A 27,096-nucleotide genomic window follows, 5' to 3' on the forward strand; every position below is an offset into this window, starting at 1 on the left:
TGCTTTCCTATTTGCACTGAACACAATGAAGTTTGGTGATAATTTGTAAAACCAACTTTGAAACTCTCTACAAAGTGCTCAAATTAAGACTTTCTATTTCAACAGCTCATATTCATCTGGTCATACATTTCTTTCAGTAAAATTCACCACATGTTTTACTATGAGTAGCTAAAAAATCAAACTGTGGAGAAAAATAGCTTGGTAAGACACTTTATAAAACACTATGCCTTAGAAATGGCTCTATGGATACACTCAGCCTTAAAGTTGTATTTTCTTGGTGCTGGCTTTGTGTTAGGATAGCTTCTGCAGCTTTCTGGAGACCTGGGGACAAGCCCTTGGTGCTCATGTTCTGCCTGTGAAGACAGCGTATGGTGCTGTCCCAGAGCCAGCTCTGAGAGATGCTGTCCACATACAAATAGACACATGACATGAAACTTTCCTTATTACCCTACACAAACCCTTAAAACTGTACCAGACTCGTTTTTTGGTAATGATGGTGGTTCCAGGGAACCAACCCACATGAGCAAAAACATCTGTCAGATTTTTGGAGTTTATTTAGGTCATGACTGTAGTATTTGGAGAAGGACCTTTCTCAGTGTTCTCCATCCTGTCATTTCTACATCATAGCCTTTGTCCCTGAAAGCAGGACCACCAAAGACCTCCCCAGATGCTGAGTATGCCAAGTGGAATCTCTATACCAATCTGATACCTCCTTCCCGAACCCCAGGGGTTACCCTGGCCATCCTTACACCAGACGGTTCACACACTGCCAGAAGTTCCCAGTACCTTCTCAAGGCTCCTGTGACTACTCTTGGTCCCAGAGGTGACAAAACAATCAGTGAGGACACGATCGGAGCATCTCTCGGCAGTCAGTGACAAAGATGGCAGATGGAGAAAATGGGTCACAGCTAGTTAAACTAGAAGGAACGGTCTCATTTAGATCAAGAAGTAGCTGACATACAAACTTGTGAAGAAAGACGAAGAACTAAGCTTTGTCCTGGAGAAGATGGAAAATAGATCTGAGAAAGATGAATTTATTCCTAACTTCATGCTATGAAGACACATCTTTTACTCGGCAGAAGCCTTCACGGGTAGAGTAACAGACCTGATGTGTTCCTGACTCATGTCTGTCTCCTGTCCTGTAGGCAGCTTCAGCTGAGGGCATTAATGCAAAGGTAACACCCGGAACAGTGACCTCTACTGACTTCTGCTGTCAGGCAGAGACCAACTTCTTAAGGCTTTTTTGGGCTGGAGAGATGGTTCAGTGGCTGAAAGCACTGGCAGCTTTCCTAGAGAACTCAGGTTCAATACCTAGTACGCACACGGCAGTTCACCAGCCTCTCTAACTCCAGTCCAGCAGATCTGATACTCTTTTCTGGCCTCCCTTGGCATTAGGCTTGTAGATGACGCGCAGATGTACATACAGGCAAAGTACCCATATACATAAAGTCCCCTTTAAAAAAACACTCTCCGTTTATCACTGAAGTGTAAAATATTTTGATCAAGAACATATTTTTTTCCCTTTTTGTAAAGACTAGCTTACATTAATGATCTTTCTATTCTCTGTAAACTTTTTGTGCTGAATGTTAGGGCTGATTATGCTAAATAAAATTCGTCACATAGAAAAATTTTTGTCAATAAGCATTTATTTTTGTCTACAAAGTAGACATACAACACAAGTTTAGAATCAACAACAAAGGACTCCTTGCTCTTCAAAGTATGTATCTAAGCACTATACAGAATTTAGACAACAGTCTTCAAAGACTTCACCAGCAAGAACATTAAACAGGAAAGAAGGATAAAAAGGATAAAAGGTCACAGTATTGAATCGGCTTAAAATCTCTTTAGGAAAACGTTATTTTAGTCTAACAACAAAATCAAAATTTTAATTAAGTATTTTTAATTGTAAAGATTAAATCCACCAAAATATACTAATCATTTAAAGACATTACTGTATGCCTACTTGATTTTCTTAATCAATATTTTAATGCTTTTTTAACATGCAATATGGCATTTTTTGCCAGTTTTTTTTTTTTTTTTTTTTTTTTTTAGTTTGTAGAAAAACATGGATAAATTCCCTTCTCCTTCCAAGTGTGAAAAGAAATTAGGCAATAAAGGTAGAAATGTAAATCATAAAATCATCTAGTGTTCTTCTCACAACTGCACATAAGAAGGAGGAATGTGTGGTTCTAAGGCTCTGCAGATACACAGTGCAAGCCAGCTGATTGCTCTCTCTCTCTCTCTCTCTCCTAACCCCTTCGTAGCAGTCTGGCTACACAGCCCAAAGCAGGCTTGAACTCAAGCTCCTCGCGCCTCAGCCAGAGTTTGCAGGTCAGGTATGCACCACTGCCCACGGCAAGATTTCTCATTTCCAAGTTCGACAGTCTCTGCTCAGGGAACGTTCATGTGATCAATAAGGAACTACACTTCACACTTCAACTCGGTGAGCTTTGTCTAAAAAGCCCAAGAGACAGAATCTTGTTTTATATATAGTACCACAGAGGCTAGTCTAGTACTCAGAAACAACCCCTCCACACACATCTGTGACAGTTGATACAACAAAATTTATGATAGACATCATAATTTAGTAGATAAATAGATGAAGGCTAATTAAAAGTCTTTTAGGAATAAAATATCTCAGCCCTTTGTATATCAAACCTGAATCTGAAAGGTAAAGTAAAATAAAATCCACTGTTTTCAAGTATACGAACTATGCCCTAGAGTAAAAAACTGAATGTCCTGTATTCAAGCCAAGGCTCTGTCGGTGAGGCTGTCAGTGAGGATGGTGCTAGCATATGGATCCTCCATGCTGAGGGTCACTCCTGCCGGCTCCTACAACAAAGCACCAAAAGCCATCCTAGGTCAGTCGGTCTGTCCAGCCTCAGTTACACACGTGGAGACAATAATTCAAGAAACAAATTATAGAAACATTTAAATAAAACTTACATGTAGAAATGACAACCCGTTTCAAACACAGCCAGCAAGAGAAATATAGAAATATCCTTCATTTAGTAAGTATGACTAGTGTTATCTGAGCCAACATTCATCTGGTGACTGTCCTTAAAGGACCTCTCTGTTTACACATCTCAAGTGGGGTCAGGCTCTTGAGGAAAGAAATTGGGTTTCTTTCTGGACTCAAATCACAGTAGTATATACACTGTTTGACTCAAAAGGATCCCTAAAAGCAAAATTCCTTACTGTGTTGAATATGTTGCTTTGTAATGTGGTTAGCCAGAGATCAGGGCCCAGCTTTATGATCCTGAGAAATCCATTCCCTGGAGCCACCATATTCCTTTGTCTCTTTCCTCTAATATTGGTTTAAAACGTAAGTTCTAGGGGTTTGGGAGATGGTTAAGCTTGTAAAGTGCCTTCTACCTTAGCTTCATCTGCAGAACGCTCATAAAAAAAGTTGGCTGTAATAGTGTGCTTATAATAATAGTGTGCTTATAATCCCAGCTCTAAGAAACGTGGAGAGGGATGGACCAGAGACTCCCAGCCAGTCAGCCTAGCTTTACAAGGCAAGTCCCAGGCTAGTAGGAGATTTTGTCTCAAAAAAACAAAAACCCATATGTGTGTGTATAGAAGAATACATGCACGTTGTTGCACTTACACCTGCATACACACATGTAGCCCACCCTCCCGACATATACAATAAAAATTCTAACCATTCTTGTAAGTTTTCCAAAACATGTTAAAAAACAATCTGATTCAATTTTAATCTTGCTATTTTGGAAGTCTTATTCAGGATAGCCAAATTCAAAATTAGAAGCATCAATTACTCTCAATTAAAATAATCTACAAATTATTTTATCTATAGATTATTTTAATTCTAATAAAAAATGTTGGTAGGACTTTCTTTTAATTGACAAAGTAAAAATTGTATTTTATGTATATGGGTATATGGGTATTTTATGTATATGGGTATTCTGCCTCTATGTATGTATGTAAGGATACAATATACACACCTCGTACCTGCACAGGCTAAAGAGGGTATCACACCCCAGGAACTAGAGTTACAGATGGCCATGAGCCACCATGTGAGTGCTAGTCATGGATCGCAGGCCCCCTGGAAGAGCACCCAGTGCTCTTAACCACAGAGCAATCTCTACACACTCTCTTTTGTTTAGAGAGAAGGTTTTACTATGTAGCCCTGGCTAGTTTGGAACTCCCTATATAGGTCAGGCTAGCCTCAAACTCAAAAGATTTTCCAGCCTCAGCCTCTAAAGTGCCAGGATTAAAGTTACGCACTGTCACACCAGGCTCAAAATAACTTCATAATTAATCTTTAAAGAATACCAAAGAGGGGGCCAGCAGGATGGTTCATGGAGTATAGGGTTCTTGCTACCAATCCTGATGACCTGAATTTTATCCCTGGAACCTAACTAAGGTAGGAGAGTACTGACTCCTCAGTTACCCTGACTTCTACATTTACATGATGACATACATGGGTACCCCAATAAATAAATTAATTAAAAAGGGGCAGATATGGGGATGTAGCTCAGTTGGTAGAGGGCCTGCTTGGCATGCACACAGCCCCAACCTTGATCCCAAGCACTGCATGAAACCAGTGTGGTAATGCATGCCTATAATCTCACACTTGGGAGGTGGGATCAGAGGATCAAAAGTTCAAGGTCATCTTCAGCTATCTAAGGAATTTGAGGCTAGCCTGGTATATATGAGACACAGTTTCAAAAAGGAATTTGGGGGGGAAAAAAAAAGAAACCCTACAAATATTACCAAAACATAGGTCAGTAATTCTCTAATGAACCATAACCAACCATGAAGAAGAAGACTTTCCTATTTAGACATGCCATAAGAAGACAGAAAAGCACACAGAGGCTAAGAATACACAAGTTAGTCACTGGAATATGGCCAAATGCCAGTGTTTGTGATTAGCATTTCCCAACACAAAGAAATAAAGAAACTGAGGGAGAGGAGACAAAATATTTGACAAAGGTCTTGTACTTTCCATATTAAATTTAAACTTAAAAAGTTCTAAAAAAGGGCTGGAGGTACACCTTATCAGTCAAGTCCAAAGCCCTAGGCTCTACTTGGGCCCACTACAATTAAAAAAAAAAAGAAAGCATTTCTACAACCTAGTGTTTGAATGAGAATGGCCCCACAGTCTCATGTGTTCCTCTACTTGGTCCCCTGCCTCTGGAAAGGAGGCCCAGTCCCTCTCCCTTCCTTCCTCTCACTGTGGAGAAGCTGTAAGATCTCAGCTGCTGCAGGGCATGCCTGCCTGCTGCCATCTCCCTACCATGAGGATCATGGACTCTTAATCTGCTGAAGCAGTGAGCGCCAATAAATGTTTCCTTTTAAGTTGCTTTGGTCATGGCGTTTTGTCATGACATCAGAAAAGTTAACTAAGAATTAGTAAGAAAGAGCAGCTGAGCTGAGAAGCAGCTGCAAGAAGACCATGACCTCACCACATGCTACACAATACGACGAGACTACAGAAACCACTGAAAATGTAGACATGAATTGAGCAACACAAAAGAAAATTTAAAAACTTGGTCATAACAATTTATCTACCAAGTGATTGATACAGAAAGAACTTCATACATTAAAAGAACAGTTTACCAAACAGCATTTGTGTGATATTCCCCCCATTCTTGAGAATGTATGCATCAAAAGCTTGAAATGGTATCTATAAGTGGGGGCCTGTGGTTTTTATGTACGCGCCAGTATTTTCCTGCCTTCCATCTTGCCCCATTCACTGGTAACATTGTGGGTTTATATCTGCAGCCACATACCTAGTAATGCTGTGTCCTCCCCTGCATCTTCTTTAAGACAGGGGCGGTGCGGCCCAGACTCGCTCGAGGAAGATGATGGAAGGTTGCTTTCACTCCTCTCCTCACCTTGGGATGTCACACTCAGATTTCCAACAGAAACCCTTCCTGGGGCAGCTTCTGGGGTGGGTAGCTCTTGTGTATCCTCAGGGTCCCCCTTGAGAGGCAAACAAAAGACAATGGCTTTCTCAGTGACATGACCAGTGTGGGGTCATTCTGCTAGTAAATTCCCTTGCGATATCTTGGCTCTCGAAAGGAACTGGGGTGGGAAGCCACCGTCTCCTGTATCCAGTCAGTCAGACCTACTAAGTTTGCTTTGTTTTCCTCTGAGAGTTTCTCCACTTGATGGAAGTGTATCTCACCCTTTAAATGATTTAAACAAAGCAGCTACTCCCTGAAACTGTCTTCTTGCAGAGTCTGTACAGCTTCACTGCTGCTCCCGCAGCCCCAAGCAGCCCCAGCGGCAGCCCTGGGCCATTTTACAGCATAGCACCAGGGTGTCAGAGACAAAGAGGCTCTAAATAGCTGAAGGCTCCATTTTTCTGTTTTAAAAATCTGTTCTGTGTCCTTTCTCCACTGTGGTTTGTCTCCAACTCCCCTCCCACCTCCTTCTCTTTGTTGCACTGAAGGAAGATAATGAAAGCATGGCCAGAGACTCCTTTAGTCACACTCCATTAAGCCCCAACACCAGTGGGTGAGTGTCTCAGACATTCTTTCTGGTTAACCTAAGAGCCACAGATGCACGTGGGTGGATGAAACTGCTGGAAAGTGACTAAGGGTTTGTAGGCTGTGAGCGTGGGTTCACAGGCACTCAGACATCTCTGCTCTGTCCTAGGAGCATTTTAAAACCACCCCCTCTTCCCTCACCAGTAACTAGACATCCTAGACACATCAAGCAAAATTCCTGTTGAAATGTCACAATACCAACTCCTGTTTAGCCTCATCCCAATCTGTTTCTCAACAAAGCTCGCAAACCTAGCTCTCCACCAAGCTCCACCTGAGTTCACATCCCTGTGCCACACCATCCACCTACTACGTACTGAGGTGACAGTCCCTCAGCAGTCCCACTAAAATACAGTCCTCCATTTCTCCATGTCCAACAGGCAGTATAAACTCTTTCTTTTCTGACCCAGATGGCATCTTCCACGTTCCCTTGCTGTGCTGTATCTCTGGATATGTACTGGCCCCCGTTGGCCTGAAAGTGAAATCCCCAAGAATCCGTGTTCTAGTAAAGGGACTATACCGTGATTATCTCTGAGCCAAGTTCAATTTAACATCTTAGACAGCATTTGTCTGATCAGTTTTTGCTCAATGAATGTAGTGGATATGGTTGCAAACCAAAGGACTGCTTTGAAGTCTTAAGAGTCTCTGGGAACTCTACTGGTAATAGGGAAATGGGCCCTCCTCTAGAAACGGAGACACTACAAGCAAGACACACCCCCAGTGCTGAAGTTATAATAGCTTCCTATCCTTCACAAAGTACGCCACATACGCACGCATTCTCTGTATTCTAGTAAGGAAAGAATTCAACCTCATATAAAATGAAGACTCATCTCTAATATATGAAATAAGTGGGCCTATACTCTCTGAACAAAATGTACGAGGATGCGAGTCTCTGCTTAGCTAAAACAGAAATTGGTCTCACATAAATGTCAAGAGTGGAAAAGCTGGTTTAGAATCACTCAAAAAAGACAACTGAGCATAAGCTTCAGTGCATTTAAGGAAGGGAATTAAGACTTTGTCAAGAAAACAATTCATCAAGCTCTGTGTTTTCTCATTTAAAATTCTGAACCATGAAGACTCAACCTCTTGTTGAACTGCAGTTTCCACATAGAGGGCATGAACCAAGCCCATGAGGGAGATATGCTATCTCAGGCTAAAGGGACAGATAATGAAAAGCTGTCAATAGAGGAAGTTTAGGAATTCTATAAGGAAGCCACATTTCAGGACAAAGCAGGATGAGGCTGTAGTACAGCCATCCTTGGATGAAACAGTTTCTCCCTGAGGGGCCACACCAAGCTAAAGGGCGACTGTCACACCTGCATCCCACGAAGCCAGCCCTGTTCCATGCGTAGCTCCTAGAGACACCATTATAGATGCATACATGGCTATAACAGTTTTAAGTTGTATACAATGTTCATCCAGTTTATGTGATAGGGAGATTGAGTCCAGGACTTTGGCACAAGGCCTTCAAGCACCCTGAGCTTTATTCTCAGTCCTTCAAATATTGTTAGCTAAAATAAGTTATAATTTTATCAATAGTATTTTGAGGCATAATAGAGTACATGCAAGTCTAAAAAACAAACAAAAAACTGTGGAGCCCATAAAAAGTGAGAGCAGATATCAGAATCTATTGGGTATAGTATGTGTAAAATGTGTCTCTGAAGCCAGAAGATATAGGTGGCACCTCTATTTATTTCATACATTCTATGACTCAGTTTACATAAAACCAAACATGCAAGCACCTGCACTCATGCACAAACCCACGCATGCATAAGCACACACGCACACAGGGAATGCTCGCATGTGCAGAACTATACTTCCTAGTTGCAGATTGGGGAAGATGTTCATAGGCTATATAGTATTCTGTCATAAACTCAGTTCACTGATTTATGTGCACTATTCTACACATTCATTTTAAATACTGAAAACTTCTTTAAGTAACAGTAAGGATATCAGAAGGAATATTTCATCTGTTCGTCTTGCCTCTGGGTCAGTAATAAAAGTGAGATACTCAGGAAGAACTGGGGTAGAGATTGAATATAAACAAAAACGTAACAAACCCAATATCCCAGGGCTTTGATGACATCAAGTTTACACATTGGACACGTTCGGTGATCCAAAAGCCATGGGTCAATGCATATTCTATGAAAAATATGCCTAAAAAAATTAAGTATGTATTAATGTCTTAAAATAAATGTTTGCAATATCTTATAAAGGAAATAACGCATTTTACCAACATACCCTGTATAAAGTGAGCCAACCACACATTAACATGATGTCTACCCACTTGTCTAAGTTATTTTCCAGTCTTAAGATTTCCCACTTAAGATTTTGGACTTAGTGATGCTTTTTTTTTTTTTTTTTAAATAAAGTGAAAGCTCTTCATTTAACAAAAAAATGGTGGATCTATTTCCACCACATACTAAATCATATGTGTGTGTGTGTGTGTGTGTGTGTGTGTATGAGCGTTAGTCTATGGTTTTGAGATTAGGGTCTTGCTATGTTACCCAATTTGGCCTCGAATGTGCCATGTAGTCCAGGATTGCCTTGAACTCAGAATTCTTGTACCTATGCTTCCCAAGTGCTAGGATTCTGTTAAGCGCTACAATGCCCAATCATTTTCATGTGCTTTAGTAGAATACTTATTCTAAACCATTTAGGCTAGCAAAGCCCACAAATAAGGTACCAGCAATAAACTAATCCCAAGTTGATAATATCTTCTTCAAGTCTATAAAGTGACTCAAGTGGAAATATATATTAATCATCTGAGGGGCAGGAAAAATGGTTATTTCCATTTGCACATTTTATAAGCCTACTCTTGAATAAACATCTGTGCTACCAGAAAGGTGCACACACTTTCTTTTCTTGTTGGTTTATCTTGGTTTCCTGCCCCTCCTACATGTGTGAACTACAGGCTTTGAAACCAGACAGACAGAGCTCAAACCCCAGCTGTGTGACTAGACAGCATGACCACAAGGAGCTGCGTGTCTCCGACTCTCTCCACCTACACCATCAGCTGTTCAGTGTCCACATATACTACTCATTGTAACCAGTCTGCTGAAGGCTTTCTTCAAACAAAAATCTGCCAGTGCCATTAAAATAGTAATTCTTAAAAAAAAAAATAGTAGTTCTTAATTGTGAAACATTCTAGTTCAGTTTGTCATTCAACCACAAATTAAAACTCACTGACCCAGAAGAAATTGTCCAAAACAAGAAAGAAACTTCAGTTTTGTTGGGGATGTTTTAACATGCTGCTTAGGAGAAAAGTGGACAAAATAACAACTCCAATGAGGAGAGCAAGTAACGTGCACAGCTAACACATCTGCACAGGTCCAGCATGAGCTCAGTGCAGCAGTCAGCACCCCCCCTCCCCCCACCTCTCTTCTGTGCACTCTTGAGCATCACTCTGAAACCTGTTCTAAAACCAGCCTAAAACTCTTCCAATGCTCGTGTGCAGAACATGATCAACCTATACTGACCTCAGTTCACTAAATGCCCACGTGCTGATCGTTTATGCACACTGACAGAATTTAGCCAGGCGTGCCTCGGGGAACTGTTATTATTGTGGAACTCATTCTATTTCCTCAACAGAGGTATCAAGAATTCAATCTACTAAAAAGTACCATATATACAGTAAAATATTAAAGAGAAGAAGCTAATACAGTACTCTGCAACTTGATTCTAAAATATGTAAAGTATAATTGACATTTATTAGACTTTTTTTTTTAAGAAAAACATCTAAGTTCTATACATAAAACAAGCCCCTTTGCTAATCAGCAGTTCTTTTATGGAGGTATGTTTTTGAGATAGGGTTTCTCTGTGTAACTCCGGTTGTCCTGGAACTCACTCAGTAGATCAGGTTAGCCTCAAATTCAGAGATTCCCCTGCCTCTGTCTCCCAAGTATTGGTCTGAGCGTACCACCTCCTGGCTAATCAGCAATTTTTTTAAACAAAATGTTTTAAGTCAGTTAAAATAACAGATTATTAAAAATGAAATGGCTACTTCCCAGTTTTAAGTGCATCTGTGCTACTGAAACCTCAGCAAAGGGAGGGTACTCATTTTCTACAGCTTCGAAAGGAACCTACACTCAGCAAATAAGTAAAGGCAAACTTCTGTGGGTCTGACCCTGCTTCTGGGCCACTTGAAGGCTCTCAGCCCTACGCTCTTGCTCCTTTTAGTTAGCATGTGCTCTGCATTACTGGGTGTATGCAGGAGTCTAAGCGAGCCTTGGTAAGACTTTAAAAGCCAATGAAAGACAAAGACGCACAGCAGCTCTTAGTGGTCACCTACAGGTCTCTGAAGACAGTAGGAAAGATGAGGTAATTCAAGATCATAATGACTTCTTGTCAGAGAACATGGAACTCTTTGTCAGAACAGTGAAACTTGTTAAGTAATTTTCAGTATCTTAGTAGGAAAAAAGTATTCATACTTGCATGGCAGGATTCTGATAACATCTTTGACTTTAAAGTTTTCAATACACACTGCACAATTCTCAGCATCGACATCAATTCCCTGCAGAGAGAGAGGGAGAGTCACATGTACACACATTGCACATACAGCAACAATAAGTTAGAAAACAATGAAACCGATCAAAACAATGGATCCTATTACTCTATGCTGGAACAACCGGAACCTAAAACACATTTCCTTCTTCCAGCTAGCAGTTTTTAAAGAAACTGAATGAAAGGTGGAAAGAAAACCACTGTCTGCCTAGCCCAGGCACTAACAGCGTTTTGAATACTAAGCGTCTGAAGAAGTATTAGATGGTTAAGGGCTACAGACAAGCAAATCACTCTGTTTTTAGAGGTCTTAGTCCCAGGCTGACCTCAGGCTCGCTGTGTAGCCAGCGGTGACCTTGATTTTCTCATGTTCCTGCCTCCATCTTCCAAACATCTGGACTGTACTCAGGAATCACCAGGCCCAGTTTTATGGGGCTGGACAATGGATTCAGGGCTTTTTCAATGCTAGATAACACTCTAGGAAGCTAACTACATTCCAGCCACACCTGCTATGATGAAAAAATAACTTTTTTTTCAAATATAAAGCATAAAGGGAATGAATATTCAAATAAGCCATTTGGTTTCTGGAGTTATTTAAGAAGAAATTTGTATCTCTGAAAGAACAGTTATAACTTAGAGAAAGTACAATGGCTACACATCTAAAATTTTACTTCATTATTGTTAACTCCCAGCCCCAAATTAGAATGAGCTAACACCTTTGCCTAAAACATGAAGAAATGTATAGAAACAGACATTATTAGCAGTAGGGTGGGAGAATTGGCGCTACTTCTACACCTAAGAGTCTACAGGTCCTAGGCTTTCTATGAGTTAGGACGTGTCAGTGGAGCCAGGACAGCTGAGGTTCTGAGACAGGGATTCAGAACCTCACGCAGCATGTGCTCCTGAGGCTGCCATGTTTGGCAACTTCACATTACGAAACACAGCCCCACTACCCTTGAGTTATTATTTAAATATATCCTTAGCAGTAATTAATGAGGAAGCAGTAAAAACCAGATTTTGTATGGATATAATACCATTACCAGAGACTATTAAAATTAACTTATAACAGCATTTGAAACTCTCTGTTGTGGTATTTTATGAAAACATTTAGTTATTTTTGTATATAGTACCCTTGTGCGAGTTTACGCACAGCATGTGCATGGAGAGGCAGAGGCAGAGGCAGAGGCAGAGGCAGAGGCAGAGGCAGAGGCAGAGGCAGAGGCAGAGGCAGAGGCAGAGGCAGAGGCAGAGGCAGAGGCANGCAGAGGCAGAGGCAGAGGCAGAGGCAGAGGCAGAGGCAGAGGCAGAGGCAGAGGCAGAGGCAGAAGCAGAGGCAGAGGCAGAGGCAGGTGAGGTGGTTCTGAGCTGATCCGGGTGCAATAGATCAAAGTCAGGTCCTCTGCAAGAGCAATTAACATTCCTGACCACTGAACCATCTCTCCAGCCCCTTAAGTTCTATGTTGTGGACTGGAGAGATGGCTCAGAAGATAATAGCACTGACTGCTTTTCCAGAGGTCCTGAGCTCAATTCCTAGCAACCACATGGTGGCTCACAATTATCTGTAATGGGATCTGATGCCTTCTTCTGGTGTGTCTGAAGAGAGTGACAGTAGACTTGCATACATAAAATATATCTTTTTTGAAAATATTATATGTTGTGACAAAATACTTTCACTTATATATCATATATTATACAGGAAGCCATTTTAAAATTTCTTAATAATTTTTAAGCTTATACATTATAAATAAATCCACAAAAATTAAAATAAATAATCACTTGTCTTCAGGACTGGGTAAGATGCTGACTGCACACAATCATGTCCCTGTGTTAGTTCACAGTGTAAAAACACTCCCAATCCAGACGTGTATGTCACAGACCAAGCCTTGTTAAACATTATTTTGACAGTTTTAAAACAAGTTCCTGGTATCTTACAAATGTTTTGTATAGGAAATATTGAACAAATGTTGGGTATAGGAAGAGAATAGTATCAATTTACTTATATTCTCAACAAGTTACACATGAGTCTGTCTCCTCATACGTAAGGGATGAGACTCCCTCCTAAGGAGAGGAGAAAACAGGAGGAGCAAGTACAGCAGTTTTAATAGGTACTGATTCCTTCCTGCAAATGAACTGAAGATCAAATACATTTTTAGAAATCAGTTCTCACAGCCTAAGACCAGCATCTAATTTATAAATTACTAGAAGGACCTTTTCTAGTAATTCTTATGAAAAATTCTATACATACTCTGCACGACTAGTTATTAACTGGAAACTTACTTGGTGATTTGCAGAGTAAGAAATCAGTACCTTGCATCAACTATTAAAATCCCATTATGTTACAGTGTAAAAGTTACTGGGGGCTGGGTTTGGTGGCGCACGAACGCCTTTTCTCCCAGCACTTGGGAGGCAGAGGCAGGCGGATCTGTATGAGATCCAGGCCAGCGTGGTCTACACATTGAGTTCCAGGACACCAAGGATATATATACAGATAAATCCTGTCCCGAAAAAACCAACAACAAAAGTTATTGGGGAAGGAATAACCCAAAGCATATATTAATCCTAAATATACCACAGAAGACATAATAACAGGTTTCTTTTTTTTTTTAAACCCAAAAGCCCTAAGTGTAATATCTTTTAAAGAAAGTCCTTTATGTGGACAGAGGAAGAGAAGTGCAGACTGGAAGGTGAGGCTCGAGCTTCCTGAGAGCACTGAGCAGTATGAGAGCACCTGAGTCAGCACGTACAAGGCAGCACAGCACCGCAGAAGACGCCGCTACGACAATTCTGGCAAAGCTTCCCGCTACGGGTATCCGAGCAGCCAGGCTCTGCACTGCTACTTAACTGCTTTTAGTCTCTGACTGAGAGGGTCAAAATGGCTCCTTTTTAAACATGTTGTTTTAAAAATCTCCTTTCTCTCCTCTAGAGATGTTCAGTACATCCTCGCAGGAACTGAGGGGCTTGGAGAGAATGCACACACAGACTCAGGTTCAACAAAATGTTCACAGAACTCAGGTGCACACTTTTTTTAAAAAGCCCAGCATCTTTATAGTCTTTACTGGGCCTACAGGGACTTTCAAAGTCGGGAATATTGGCACACTGTCATTAGTAAGCACACAGAATGTAGGAGCTATCATTTAAATCAAATTGAACTCATTTAACCTTTTTGGGAAGGGGGTGCTGGAGCCATCTAGGAGTCCATGCATGCTAAGCTAAGCACGAGCTCTACCACTGAGATACACTGTTCTGTGACTGTAACTCATTTACATGTAACTAAGGGCTGCCACGACGGCCCTTCACTCATCATACTCCTGTCAACTCTCCTTTCGACCTGAGACACACACATGAAGGCCTAACGAGCATCAGACTCGTTACTGCCGAACAGCAGCCTGAGAAGGAAATCCTCCTCCAACACAAACATCCCCCAGTGTGAGACAGACAGTGCACAAGAAGGCATTACCTTCTCGCCATGCTTCACAGTGTGTAGAGGGAGCTGGCCAATAACCTTCTTAGTCTCCTTCCTATGATTCTTGGGGAGGAAAACAGTATTATTAAATAGTCTGTTTAAAGTAACCCACACACTACAATTTATGAAAATAGCTTAGAAAAAAACATTAACTTTTAATATACAAAAGAGCCATATAAACATATAAGCTACTTTATTATTATTATTACCATTATTAAGATATAATGCTTCACTTTAAAGCCCTGATCGGCCTTGAGCTTGAAGCAATCCAGGATTACAGGCCTGAGCTACCATGCCCAGCTAAGAATATATTTATTTACTTACTTGCTAATGTGCAATAGTAAGATGAAGGGCCTCACAAATGCTAAGCAAGCACCCTACCAAGGGCCATATCCCCAACCTATGCTTCTAATTCCATACCCTTTTGTGTGTGTGTGACATTGAAATGGAAGTCAAGAACTCTAGCACTCTAATCATAAATTGTCATTTAGCCACACTTTTTCAACTTCCAGAAAACAATTCCTACACTTAAATATTGGCAAAAAGTAATGATGCCCAGGAAGAAGGTACCATCCACTCTCCACCAATGGTACCTGCGAAGAAAGAGTCCTGCCTGGTTATCAGGCCAGGAACCATACTATGCATTAGGTCCTAGTGTGCCACTGGAAGCCTCTGGCTCTTCTCTGTGCTGTTACAGAGGAAGCCTGCCTTCAGATTGATGGCCTGTCAGACACAAAGCAGCCCTCGGCCTTATGTCGAGCAGAAAATGGACACGTGTTCATGCTCACATGCCCTTTGACAAGTTCCCTCTGTCTACATAAAGACAGAGGGTACAGGTACCTGCAGAGACCAAATGTATAAAAAAGTAACCCAATTAAAAATTTTATCAAAGTCATATGACTTCAATAAATAAACTAAAATTAGTTTGGTTAAATTTAACTTCAAGTAGTATATAGATTATATTTATGAGCTATCATTTAAAAATCAAAATGAAATTATCCATAACTACCTGACTTCCAAACTGTGAGCCAGTATATAGGAAACGCTGTATATAATAGAATATTAGCCATGCTAATGAGATAATCATCATTGTGATGAAGGCGATGGCCACAAACACCACAGACTGACCGCTGATGAACTCTTGCATATGACGAGTACCAATCTTTATGCTCATGTTTACTGGAATTCCTTTTTGCACCAGATCAAAAATTTCTCGTCCTTTTGGATAGCTAATCATAATGACAACTATGTTTCCTGTTCCTGCACAAAAGGACAAAGCAATGAAAAAAGAAGACAAAAGTTAGGTAAAGTTAAGAGTATGTTCATCAAAGTGCACATTTGAAAACTTCAATAAAAATGAATAACTTTCAGAAAAACATCAACTGCCAAAACTGATTCCAAAAGAGAACAGAGTCTGACTGAAGTGAGAAAATCACCAGGAACTGTTCTCCCTAAATCTATGACACCGTGAAGATTCACAGATGGTTCTATCATCAGACCTTTAAGAAGCACAAAATATTAGTGTATTTAAACTTTCCAGTTTATTAAAAATAAGAAAAGGACACTTCCAGGTACATGGTCAAAGTCTAACCCAGAGGTGGAAACAGCAGACTCAGCTTTAAGCTAAGCCTGGACTGTACAGTCAGTGAAGGCCAGCCCAGCTACACAGTGAGACCCTGTTCCAGAAATCCAAACCCAAGAGCTGGGGGTTGGGGTTCAATGGTAGAGTACTTGCTTAACTCCAAAACTATAAAGATGTCTATCTAGGATTATAAAATCAAACATGGTAATAAAAAGCAAAAGAATCACACGGATTAATTTCACTTATGAATATGAATGTAAAATTCTTCAAACATGTCCATCAGAATTAAAAACATGTCTATAGAGTGAGTTCTTGGACAGCCAGGGCTGCACAGAGAAACCTGATCTCAGGAAAGAAAAAAAAAGAGGGACTGTGAGAGCTCTTCTGTGATCACTACCAGGTTTTTCCTAAGTCAGTGGCTCACTATGAAGACCAATCTATCCTGGAACTCACTCTGTAGATCAGGCTAGCCTAGAACTCATGGAGATCCACCTGCCTCCTGCCCCCCCCCCAACCCCCAGAGCTGGGATTAAAAGTGTGCACTACCCCGCCCAGCTTATGCTCACGACTACTTAACCCTGCTTTGAAGACCTGAGAGAAAAGAGGCAGAAATCCTCAGTTTATTATAACTCTAGCTATAAATACAGCAACCACAACATATCAACAGATAAATTTTAAAAAAACCAAAAAACCAAAGATATTCCCTCTAAAGTCACAAAGGGGCTAAGAAATGACCAGGGATGATGATGCCTTTTAAACAACGAACCCTGGACAATGCTTTACAGGTAAAGCATTAAGTGCATGGTGGTAGCAGCCAAAGTTGTGCACAGAATGAGATGGAACAGAAAGTCCAGAAATACACACAAATACACAAAAAAGTACATAGCAAGTGATAACACAAGTCAATAAGGAAAATGGACTATTTTTAAAAACAAGATGAAGGCAAATGGATATTATATTGGGGAAAATCTGTATGTTTTTCTCACAATGCATGTAAAAATAAATTAGTAAATCAAAAATGCAAATGTTTAAAAAGAAATATACAAACTAAAAGAAGAGAATTACAATATGTACTATTAGGGAAAAAAATTCAGTTATAATAATCCATCTAGAGGTTCTTAAATAGCTGTGATGGGCGTGGGAGAAAGGAGGGAGAGATGACAATAGGAAAATAAAAACTTTTTCAAAGTCAAGGTTAAAGTAACAAATGACTAACTTGGGAAGAATAGATATAATATGCAGAACAAAGTAGTTTTTATAAGAGAAAGAACAACTTTGTGTTAATTTTTCAGAAAACCCTAACAGATGTCCTGATAATATCAAACTCCAGAATCTTTCAATGAGATCAGCCCCCGTGCCAATAAGACAGAATCCAACACGAGTAAAATCAGGCAGGTATCTGAGTGTTCAGGACAGTGACTGGGCATGCAGAGAGGACAAATACAAAGGTAGCCTTTCCATCCCTTCCCCATAATAGTGTGTTACAGAGGCACAAGGCTTCTTTTGGTTTTGGTTTTTTTAATTTTTTTTGAGAGTGTCTCATAGTGGGCCCCGAATTTCTCCTGCCTCTGACTCCTGAAAATGATAGAATTAAATTAAATGCTAGACACGATATGCACTATCATGTCTGGCCAAAAAAAAAAGAAAAGAAAAGAAAAAAGCTTTCTTACAGAAAACTTGTGAATTTTTCACTATCCCTTCTCAAAGTTTCAAGCACAGAAACCACAATAAGGTGATATGAGTTGGAAAGTATAACTGAACTTACCATTGTTGCTTCTTAAAAGTTTAGAGTGGGTTGGGGGGATGGCTCGGCCTGAGTGCTCACTTACTAGGCAGAAGGCTGACTCTCTTTAAGACCAAGAAAAGAAGTTTAAATCCACTTATCCATGCCAACCAGTCTACTGGACTGTCTCTCTCAGTTAGTTTTGAACAAGCTGATATTAAACCAAACTAAGTGCAAAGGACAGACAGGACAGTGTCTAAGGGGCCGGGGAGACCTCAATGGTACATGTGTGCTTACTTAGCGTGGGAGAGGCAGAATTTAAACCCAAGCACCTCTCTAAAAATGTGTTTATTTCATGCTGTATGAATGAGACAAAGTCCTCACCGTGTGTGAGACCCCAGTTTCATTCCCCAGTAACAAAGATGGGTAAGACAAAGAGATCTAAAGAAATCCATTAGGTCTCAAAGTTGCTGGATGCCTCCAGCTTGAGTCTACAGAGCCCTGCCAAGTTTGGCTGTTAAGTATGCCCAGATTTCAAACGCACTTTGGCTCCTTCACTGACTGTGCTGCAGACAATACCAGCATGAGGTTGTGCTTTGCTAGTGGTCATACTGATAGGGATAAAAGAATTCAGAAGCCTAGGTTTGGGGACAACATGAACATTTCCCTGGTAAGCAATAACAAAGTTCTGGTGTAGGTTAAATGGTGCAAAAATACTTAACCAGACTCCCCAAATATCACGACTGAGACCACTTGGAGGTACAACTTTCAAGTGGTACAAAAAGCTGCTTCTTCCACACTTGCAGGAATGCTTCTCAAAAGTCTTTCTCTAGCTCTAGCCATGACAACACTGACGGACATATATAAAAGAGGGGAACTGTTCAGTTTCTGCACCTATGAAACAAATCTTTGATTTGCCATTTTCCCCTTGATTTCCAATTTCCCCTCCCCCACCAAGGGCCTGCAACGACAATCTAAGTGTCCATCAAAATGACAGGGCTATAATGGCACAGAGTACATAAGTGCACAGGGTGAAGCAGTAGCTCTGACAACACTCAAGAGAAGAAAAACAACAGGTAAAGTTGCTATCCTTAAATCTCCAAGTACTTCCTTAACCATCCCAACAGAGGACCCACGGAAGGCTACTGAAGAGCTAGAGGCTGTGACTGGTTCTAAGGTGAGTCTGAAGTTTCTGGATGGAGGAGGCTCACTTTGCAGAGCAGAAAGTCCTATGAATAGTTTGGTCTCAAAGAAACTTGGGACAAATGGCTGAGGTGCCTATTTAACATGTGGAAGTCTCTCCCTACCCACAAGAACCTGTTCCAGTCACCCAGGCTGGCTTTTGCCCGCCCGAGAGACCTCTCCAGCCCCGAGGCTTGCTCCCCCTTCCCCCAGCTCCCCTTCCTATAAAGCCCAGCCACTGTGGTTCTGGTCCTCTTGGTACTGTTGGTCTCCTGGCTTTCTCAGCCTTCTCAGCCCTCTTTCCTCTCCCTCTCCCCTCTCTCTCTTCTCTCATGGCCCAGTTCAGTCCGGCTGTGCTCTCGCTCACATCTACAATAAACCTTTTCCTTAACTACACCTTGAACATTATGTTCTCTTTTTTTATTTATTCATCTGGTGAAAACAGAGCATCGACTATGTTATCTTACTGAGACATAAGAGTCCATAGCATTTCCACTGTGATCTTAGCCACAGGAACTTTGTTACTGAAATGCCAGAAGGGTACCCTTCTAAGGTGGCCTCTGCCTGCAAGGTGATACTGGAACCAGTCTGAGCTTAACCCTCAGCATTAATGTCCCTAGTGTCACTGGGAAGACATACCTGAAAGCAAGTACTAACTATATCTAGGGAAATGAGCATTCAGCAGTCCAGAAACATGTATAGCAACAACTGGGACACAGCTATAAGACACCCAAAATTACTAGGTACAAGCTAAAAGCCTTTTTTTGTTGTTGTTTTTGAAGATAGGGTTTCTCTGTGTAACAGTACTGGCTGCCCTGTAGACCAGACTAGCCTGGAACTCACAGAAATGCACCTGTCTCTGCCCTCCAAGGCACATCGCACCACCACCTGGGCTGCTAAAATCCTTTTTATTAAAAAAAGAAACTTTAGAACATTTCAATATAAACAATGTTAAAATGCTGCCATCCCAGCTAAAAGCTTTCATAAAGAATCCCAAGTGACTTCCATTCTATAATTACCAGGTGATACAATTTCTGGTGCCAGTATCATCACAATAATATTGTGACGAGGTGAGCAGAGGGGTGAGTGAGTGTGTGTGTGTGTGTGTGTGTGTGTAAACAACCTCCATTACTGAACATTTCACTTAAAGGAGAAAGCTGCTATCTTGTCATTCTAAAACCTTCAGGGAGATGTTCAGTGTTACACGCCACCTGGAAATGCTATTTGGTTCTCATGGTCAGAAAACTCAAGTCCAAGTCAGTATTCGCTCCTTGAATCTTCTCCAAAGGGTGTGCAGCTGCAGAGCCAGACTTGTGTTCAAATCTCACCTTGTCATTCACTGCCAGAGGGTGATGTGTGTTCCTGGACAAACTGCTCAGAGAATGTTTTTCAGTTTGTTTGTTTGTTTGAAATTAGTTTGAGGATGATTCTTCTTTGGACTGCCACTTACTTATTAACAAGCAACTAGAACACAAATAACTATAGATATGAGGGATAATCTTGTTTGGAGGGAAATCTTTCCCTGAGAGGAATATTTACATTTTATCTTCAAGAATAGAAAAAGTTTTATGAAAGGAGTTTTTCTAGGTTATAAAATCATCTTACAATTGTATTTGAGGGGCTAGAGAGATGGCTCAGTGGTTAAGAACACTGGTTCTTGTTCCAGAGGACCCAGGTTCAAATCTCAGCACCCACAAGGAACTCACAATCATCTATGTAACTATAGTTTCAGGAGATTCAATGCCCTCTTCTAGTTTCCATAGGCACTGCAGACATACAGTACACAAATACAGTATGCAAAAAAGAAACTCAAATAAAAGAAAATAAATCTTTAAAACACTATATTTGAGATCGTGATGAGTCTAGCTTAGCAAGTTACTAAAAAAACAGGCCATTTTGTTGAATGAAGAAGAAAGTGAAAAGTTAACCAAGATGAGAAAACAGCACACTTAGTTCACTGAGTGAAAAACATACAGTATTTTTTAAAGCTGTGGCCTGTAGAGGCATTAAGTAGGACTAGGGCTGGCTTCTTGTGAAACAGTGCCAACAGCAAGACTGCTTTCAGGACCTACTGTAAATTGGTAAAAGTCACGGCAACCTTTTGTACTCTGATGGGACTCGCTTTTCACATTTGCAGGTGCCCCAGCATCTGTAATCACAGCTGCTCAGGAAGCTGAGGCAGAGGAGTTCTCAAAGCCAGCCTGATCAATATACCCAGAACAATTCTCAAAGCAGGGCAGGCAGCTGAGCAAGCAGCAGGCAAGGGGGTTAAAAAACAAAACAAAACCTAGCTCATGCATAAGCTCTACCTTCCCTCACACACTGAAAGAGCTAATCTGCTCAGGTAATTTTGTATAATTGTGCCTACATTGGTACAAGGGAAAAAAAGACCAGCTAAACAAGAGAGTTTCTTCACAGAAAGCATAGAGAAGAAACAGATGAAGCAAGCCTTTATTCTTTTTCTTCCCCGGGGCTTAGTGTTGTTATCTATTCTTGCTTGACTAAAAAGGTCATCTTACACCATCTCACCCACAAAGTAATCTCTACACCTTCCCCGAGGCAGACAGGCCCGGGGGGGGGGGGGGGGGGGAGTTTCTGTTTTATTTCTGTCTGAGCACAGGGTCATTGCACATAGTATCACCATAAACCTGCTTGAGTAACAGATACAGAACAGTATTTTTACCAGGCCAAATTAACAGAATTTCAAGTTTTCCCATGCCAAAAATAAATGGTAACTGTTTTCTTCTCACATTTTTGTGTTCTCCTTTCTACCTTGTCAAAAACTAAACAAACACAGTGGTAAAGATTTACACTTGTACAATAGCTTTAACGTCTACTTTAGTATTGTTTTGAAGAAGATAAGAACTACTGAAATATTTAAAGTAGAAGGTTAAATTTCTGGTGGAGAAAACTAATTTAGCAGCTATAATTGATCTTAAAGTTCCAGTAAAAGAATCTCCTATAATTTCAGGGTTTTTTATAAGTAAACTACCACATTCTAGTCACTTCTCTTCCCCTGGAGCATCCTCAACAAAACCAAGGTGTAGCACAAGCCCAGTTTAACCTCTACAGTGACTCCTGCTCCACCTGTAGACACTGTCATCAATTTTTAAAATTGTGTGTTGAGTACACACACATGCATTCAAGTGATGTGCCCAAGGAGGCCAGAGGAAGGACTCAGACCTCCTGGAGCTGGATCACAGGTACTGTGAGTCATCTGTTATGGAGGTGGGACGTGACCTGGGGGCCTCTGCAAAATAGCACTCACAGTTAACCACTGGTCTCCCCAGCCTCAGGCAGGACTCTTCCACACACCATGTCTAATTTCTTTATAGGTCTCTCCTCACTGACAAGTACCTCCTGTCCAATTTATCAGGTTTTGGAGGCATACAGCAGGGATGACCCATGGAAGGTTTCTTTATGAATGAGTGGATTTGAAAAACAGGCTTGTCTTCCAGGGCTACAACTGAAATGACCTAGCAAGAGGAGTTAGGGTAGAGGAAATTAATCTGGAAAGTAAGTGTCTTGTTATACAAAATAGAAATTTTTGGATGGTTGGGTTAGGTTGAATGAGGAGGACAAAATTCACAATGGAACACTATATAATCATAAATATTTTGTATAATTTGGTTTTGTCAAAAATTTGGGGGCTTTCAGGGAAAAGAGACTTGTAGAAATGGCTCTGTGGTTAAGAACACTTGCTTTTCAGCAGAAGGCCTGGTGAGTCCCAGGACATAACCCCAGTTCCAAGGGTCCTCATCTAGCCTTCACAGGCATCAGCCATGCATGTGGTACACTGACATACATGTAGACAAAATACTCATCACACAAAATAAAAATAAACTAATAAGGAGATGAAGAGAAAAGCTAAGGACCAGCATGAGCTATTTATCCTAAGTAAACATAAAAACACCAAACAACAAACTCTTTACCTCTACCTCCTCCCGAAAAATGGATTTCTTGTAAATAGTGCAGAACACTCTTGCTGAGAGAACTCTTTTGCAGCTTTTCCATGTGAGTTTATTTCAGACCTTTTAGTCTTTTGTAACACTACCTCTGCTACACACAAGTCCTAAGCCCACCTACCACACATATACACGACTTCCTAATATCCTGAACCTGTCAGTCAAGATCTTTCTGGGGAGCTGTTTTAGCTGGCCCCATCTTCTATGAGGCTGTTAGGATGCCACTTCTGGCTCCGTATGGCACCAAGATATATTTTAAATTCAAATGTGAAATTGTAGATCATTTGAGAGCATGGTATTACATATAATCAATAATTATCTATGCATCAAAGACCATTTAATATGCATTTCCGGTACAAAATGACTATCTCTTAATATATGGCTTCTCTAAAAGTTGGTTATTTCTTTTCCTTTTTTCTAAAACTAAGTTCTTAGAACTAGTCACAGTGAAATTTTAATTTATGTCTTATGCTTCCCATCAATATTGTGGCCATTTTCAGTGGTCTTAAAAGACCTGAGTAATCTTTAAGGTTTGTAATATGGTCTTACCATTGCCAGTTTTTTCTAAATGTCTGCAGGACCATTCAGGTAAACAGATTAATGGGCTGGCTAAGATACTCTTCTGTATCTCTGTAACGCCCTTTGACTTGATGCAATTCAAGCCCTTTCTCCAACCTCCTGCCAATTGTTTAGCACATAGTAAGTAAGATTCAAGGATGTAAAATGTCATACCTAAAACGTCATGGCGAAGAAATTTCAGCTGGAGGAGCGTGTTACTTATTAACCTGCAAGAACTACAGTAAGTTCAACTCTAAGACCTTAATGGCTTGGCTTTTATCTGCTTTCCCCTATCTTGGTCAAGATAATTTCTACAACTTATCTTGGGCACCAACACCCAGCCACTCGATAGGCTTTCTAAGCACCTGTGCCTATAGTTCAGTTCAGTATAAACTTTTCTGGCCTGTGAAGTTATGTTTATCACTACTGACAGACCATAAACCCATGACAGGCAGACACCTAAGTATTTCCAACAAGCAGGTACAATGCTTGGCCCAAAGGAGCTGCTAAACCTAGGTCTGCTAAAGTTAGAATGTAAGGTATAACTGTAAGTCCTTACTGCTGTTCTGAGAGTGTGATCTTAAAGTACTGATTCTTTAAAATCCTCCATTTCAATAATGACTTAAAATGTAAAAGCTATGTAGTGCTAGATTCCAGTAAGAGAAGCAATGAGTTTCAGAAGAACTGGAAAACTATTCCCTTCAACTTAGGAAGGTTATCCGTATTCACTTTCAGAAGCACACTTCTACCTGTTTCATAGAAATCCAGTGTTACACGTAAGCACTAAGAACAGCTCAATCAGTGGGTTTTCCAGGCTTCAGCTACATTTTGACTAAACAGAGGAAACCAATCTAAGTCTAAACAGCCTCAGTGGCTCTAAAAAATGACCTTCAATCAAATTTAAATAAGGTCTGTCAAAGCTGGCTTCTCCCATCTTAATTCTTCTCAAGTGCCAGATTATCAATACCTGGTACCCAAATGGACTAAGTCCTATGAGAGCTAACTTTTCCATCTTTGCAGTGTCTACAGCTGAAGATCAAGGGTCTAACTTTATTTCTAGTTTTTCCTGTTTATCAATCACACTGCTACCAAATTAATTTTCCTTTGGCCAGTGGTTCAAAATGCTAGATAATTTTGTTGCTCCCTGTAGTTCTGGCAAAATCTCAAGGTATTTCTGATTGTTACGAATGTGGGGAAAACTTCTAGAATGTGGGAAGACAGGAATGTAGCTAAACATCCTGTAGGTCACCAAGCAATAAATGACCACGTTTTAAAATGCTTTTGCATGTTTCTTTAGGGATCTAACTTAAAGGGACTCCAGGAAGATTCAGTCACTTGCATGGGTACTTTCATGAATTTTCCAAAAGGTAATAACCCTCCCTTTAAACAAAACAAAACAAAAAACGGCAACTATTATTATCCTAAGAAAACTATAAAGAAGGCAGATAATGGGGAAAGAAGTGTCCCCCCACAGGAAGATTCTAGTCAACATGATTGAGGTGTTTTCCTGGGTCCAGATAAATTATATGTCAACAATATAAACAAGAAAGATTGCTGAGCCATGTTTAGAACAAGAGGTGTCTGCTTGGTAGGATGTCAATGTCATTATCGAAAAATGCAGAAGGGTAGAGTTAGAAAATTGTAGGGTAATGAGCTTGTCACTGAAAAGAAAACTGTCTACATTAGATGTGCGTGCACCCACACATGTACACACCCAACATCGAGGAGTCGGCTGCAGCACAGCACACTGGCCTATCTTCGCTGACAGACTTAACTTGGGAACATATACCTGGAATGCTAGGATCTCTCAGGAGCCTTGTGGAAAGATGGTGTGTGGACAGTGACAATTAGGCTGATTTGCAGTCAGCGGACTAACTGCCTGAGTCAACACCACCGCAGGGACATCAGTCTATTCTCACCCACCACCGTGGTCCACAGCCAACAAACTCTTGGGTTCTTAAAGACCCAACTTCTCTGGACATTTCTCCATTCTAGCAGATTACTTTCACACCATTTCAAGTGTCCCTTACCTTCTCTTACTTCACCCTTCTATGCTTCTGCAATTTATACCCATTTCTCTCCTAATCTGGAGTCAACCAAGAAAAAAAAGAGTTGATCTGTACTCGTAGCTCACTTCCTTGTCATCAAATGGCCATCATTCCCAACCGTGTAAAAAAAAAAATTGGTCAAGTCCAATGTCACTTTTCTGTCTTTATAAGCTCTGTGTCCCATGCACACTGAAACAGAACGAGAACAAAAATGCAGTACAGGGAGGAGGGTGTCTTAGCTAGCAGCAGAAACTTAAAAACCCTAATCACAGGAAATTCAGAATGAGTCAACCGTGTGATGCCTAAAGCTAATGTGATCTTAGAAGGCACAAGAGAAACACAATCAAATTCTGGGTCCCCGGAGAGAACTCTGTCCCAAGGATGACATTTTGCAAACTCATCCTTGTCTGTCCCTGGAACAGCGTGTTTAGGGGTGGCCTCCTGGCAGAGGTAGCAAGGCCTTTCTTTCCTTCAATGAAAACAGTAAAAAAAGATTTCATCTGAATTCAAACTGTCCAAACCAGGAGCGAGTGCGATCATCCTACATGCGTCGTGAGAGAAACTACAGCAAGAAAACCCAGGTTTTCTGACCCAGGGTTTTGAAAACACTCAGATTCGCCTCATCGAGAGGAAGAAACCACAACGAAGAGCCACGAAGCCATCACTTTAGGTTGGTGAAGAGACAATGCGAGCCTGGCGGCGCCAGCCGTCCACTCCTACACACTCCCCACTCAACCAACTTTGGGAGTCGGTGAGTCGACCTTAGGAAGCGTCCCGGGTTCGGGAATCTGGAGACTTACTGAACTCGGTAGGACCTGCCTCCAGTGTGTTTGCTACTCCCCGGCCGAGGGCCCTTCCCAGCTTTCGCACCCTCCCGAGGTGAAGCTCCGATCCTGCAGCGTGTGCACGCACTTCCCTCTCCACACCACCCGGGGAACCACCAGGCTCGCCCCGGCCGCGGCCAGCGGCCCAGCGCCCGGCCTGCTCACCCGCGTGCGACATGGGCTCGGTGGCGTTCCCGTTGCTCTCCAGGTTATAGACCACCACGGCCGAGGCGTTCCTCCGCGCCGCCGCCAGCACCTTATCCTTGAAGGTGCAGCCGCCTCGCGCCACCAGCGCCACCCAGGGCGAGTTGCCGAGGGCGCCGGGCGCCACGAAGCGCGTGTCGGGCGCGCAGCCCTCCGCGGGCGCGGGCGCGCGCGGGACGCCCACCAGGCCCTGCCTCTCCTCCCGGAGCGAGCTTTCTCCGAAGCGGCCGCTCTCCGACTCGCTCCACACCGTCAGGTTCGACTGCGGGTCCACGTACTCGATTCTCACCATGGCCGAGTACCACTCGAGCGCCCCGCCGCCCACCCCGGGAGCACACAAGGCCAGCGCCAGCACCGCGAGTGCGTCCCGGGCTCCCACGCCGGCCGCGGGCCGCCGCCGCGCCGCCATGGCCGCCCGGCCGGGCTACTGAGGAAGAAGAGCGCGAGGCAGAACGAGGCAGCTCGCTCCAAGCCGGCCCGCAGCTTTGAGGAGACGGCGGCGGCCCGCGAGAGACCGCCGAGCGCGGCGGGG

At 41.7% G+C, this 27,096-nt stretch overlaps 1 protein-coding gene and 1 non-coding gene across 2 annotated transcripts; both read right to left on the bottom strand.

Moving 5' to 3' along the window:
- Positions 1-1,628: 1,628 nt before the first annotated feature.
- Rnf149 (ring finger protein 149) lies at positions 1,629-27,096 on the bottom strand. The gene is made up of 7 exons (XM_021172305.2): positions 26,526-27,096; positions 15,488-15,738; positions 14,473-14,541; positions 10,946-11,028; positions 8,576-8,672; positions 5,757-5,949; positions 1,629-2,832 (listed from the first exon to the last, which is right to left on the bottom strand). Exons 1-7 carry the CDS (start codon positions 26,971-26,973, stop codon positions 2,789-2,791), a joined length of 1,185 nt encoding a protein of 394 aa, XP_021027964.1. The 5' UTR covers positions 26,974-27,096; the 3' UTR covers positions 1,629-2,788.
- Positions 23,413-23,542, bottom strand: LOC115032439. The gene has a single exon (XR_003838116.1). It is a non-coding gene; the product is annotated as a small nucleolar RNA SNORA33 (small nucleolar RNA).

The sequence above is a fragment of the Mus caroli genome, chromosome 1, assembly GCF_900094665.2.
Source record: "Mus caroli chromosome 1, CAROLI_EIJ_v1.1, whole genome shotgun sequence".
Taxonomy (NCBI): Eukaryota; Metazoa; Chordata; class Mammalia; order Rodentia; family Muridae; genus Mus; species Mus caroli.

What these genes read in the sequence shown, in the direction of transcription:
- Rnf149 (XM_021172305.2), bottom strand. Translation starts at nt 26,973, where the DNA reads ATGGCGGCGCGGCGGCGGCCCGCGGCCGGCGTGGGAGCCCGGGACGCA. An exon ending in CTGTGAAGCATGGCGAGAAG is followed by an intron (nt 11,029 to 14,472) that starts GTAATGCCTTCT and finishes CTCTCTCTGCAG; the next exon opens with GGAATTGATGTCGATGCTGA. An exon ending in ATCAGAATCCTGCCATGCAA is followed by an intron (nt 8,673 to 10,945) that starts GTATGAATACTT and finishes TAATTTTTTTAG; the next exon opens with GCATATTTTTCATAGAATAT.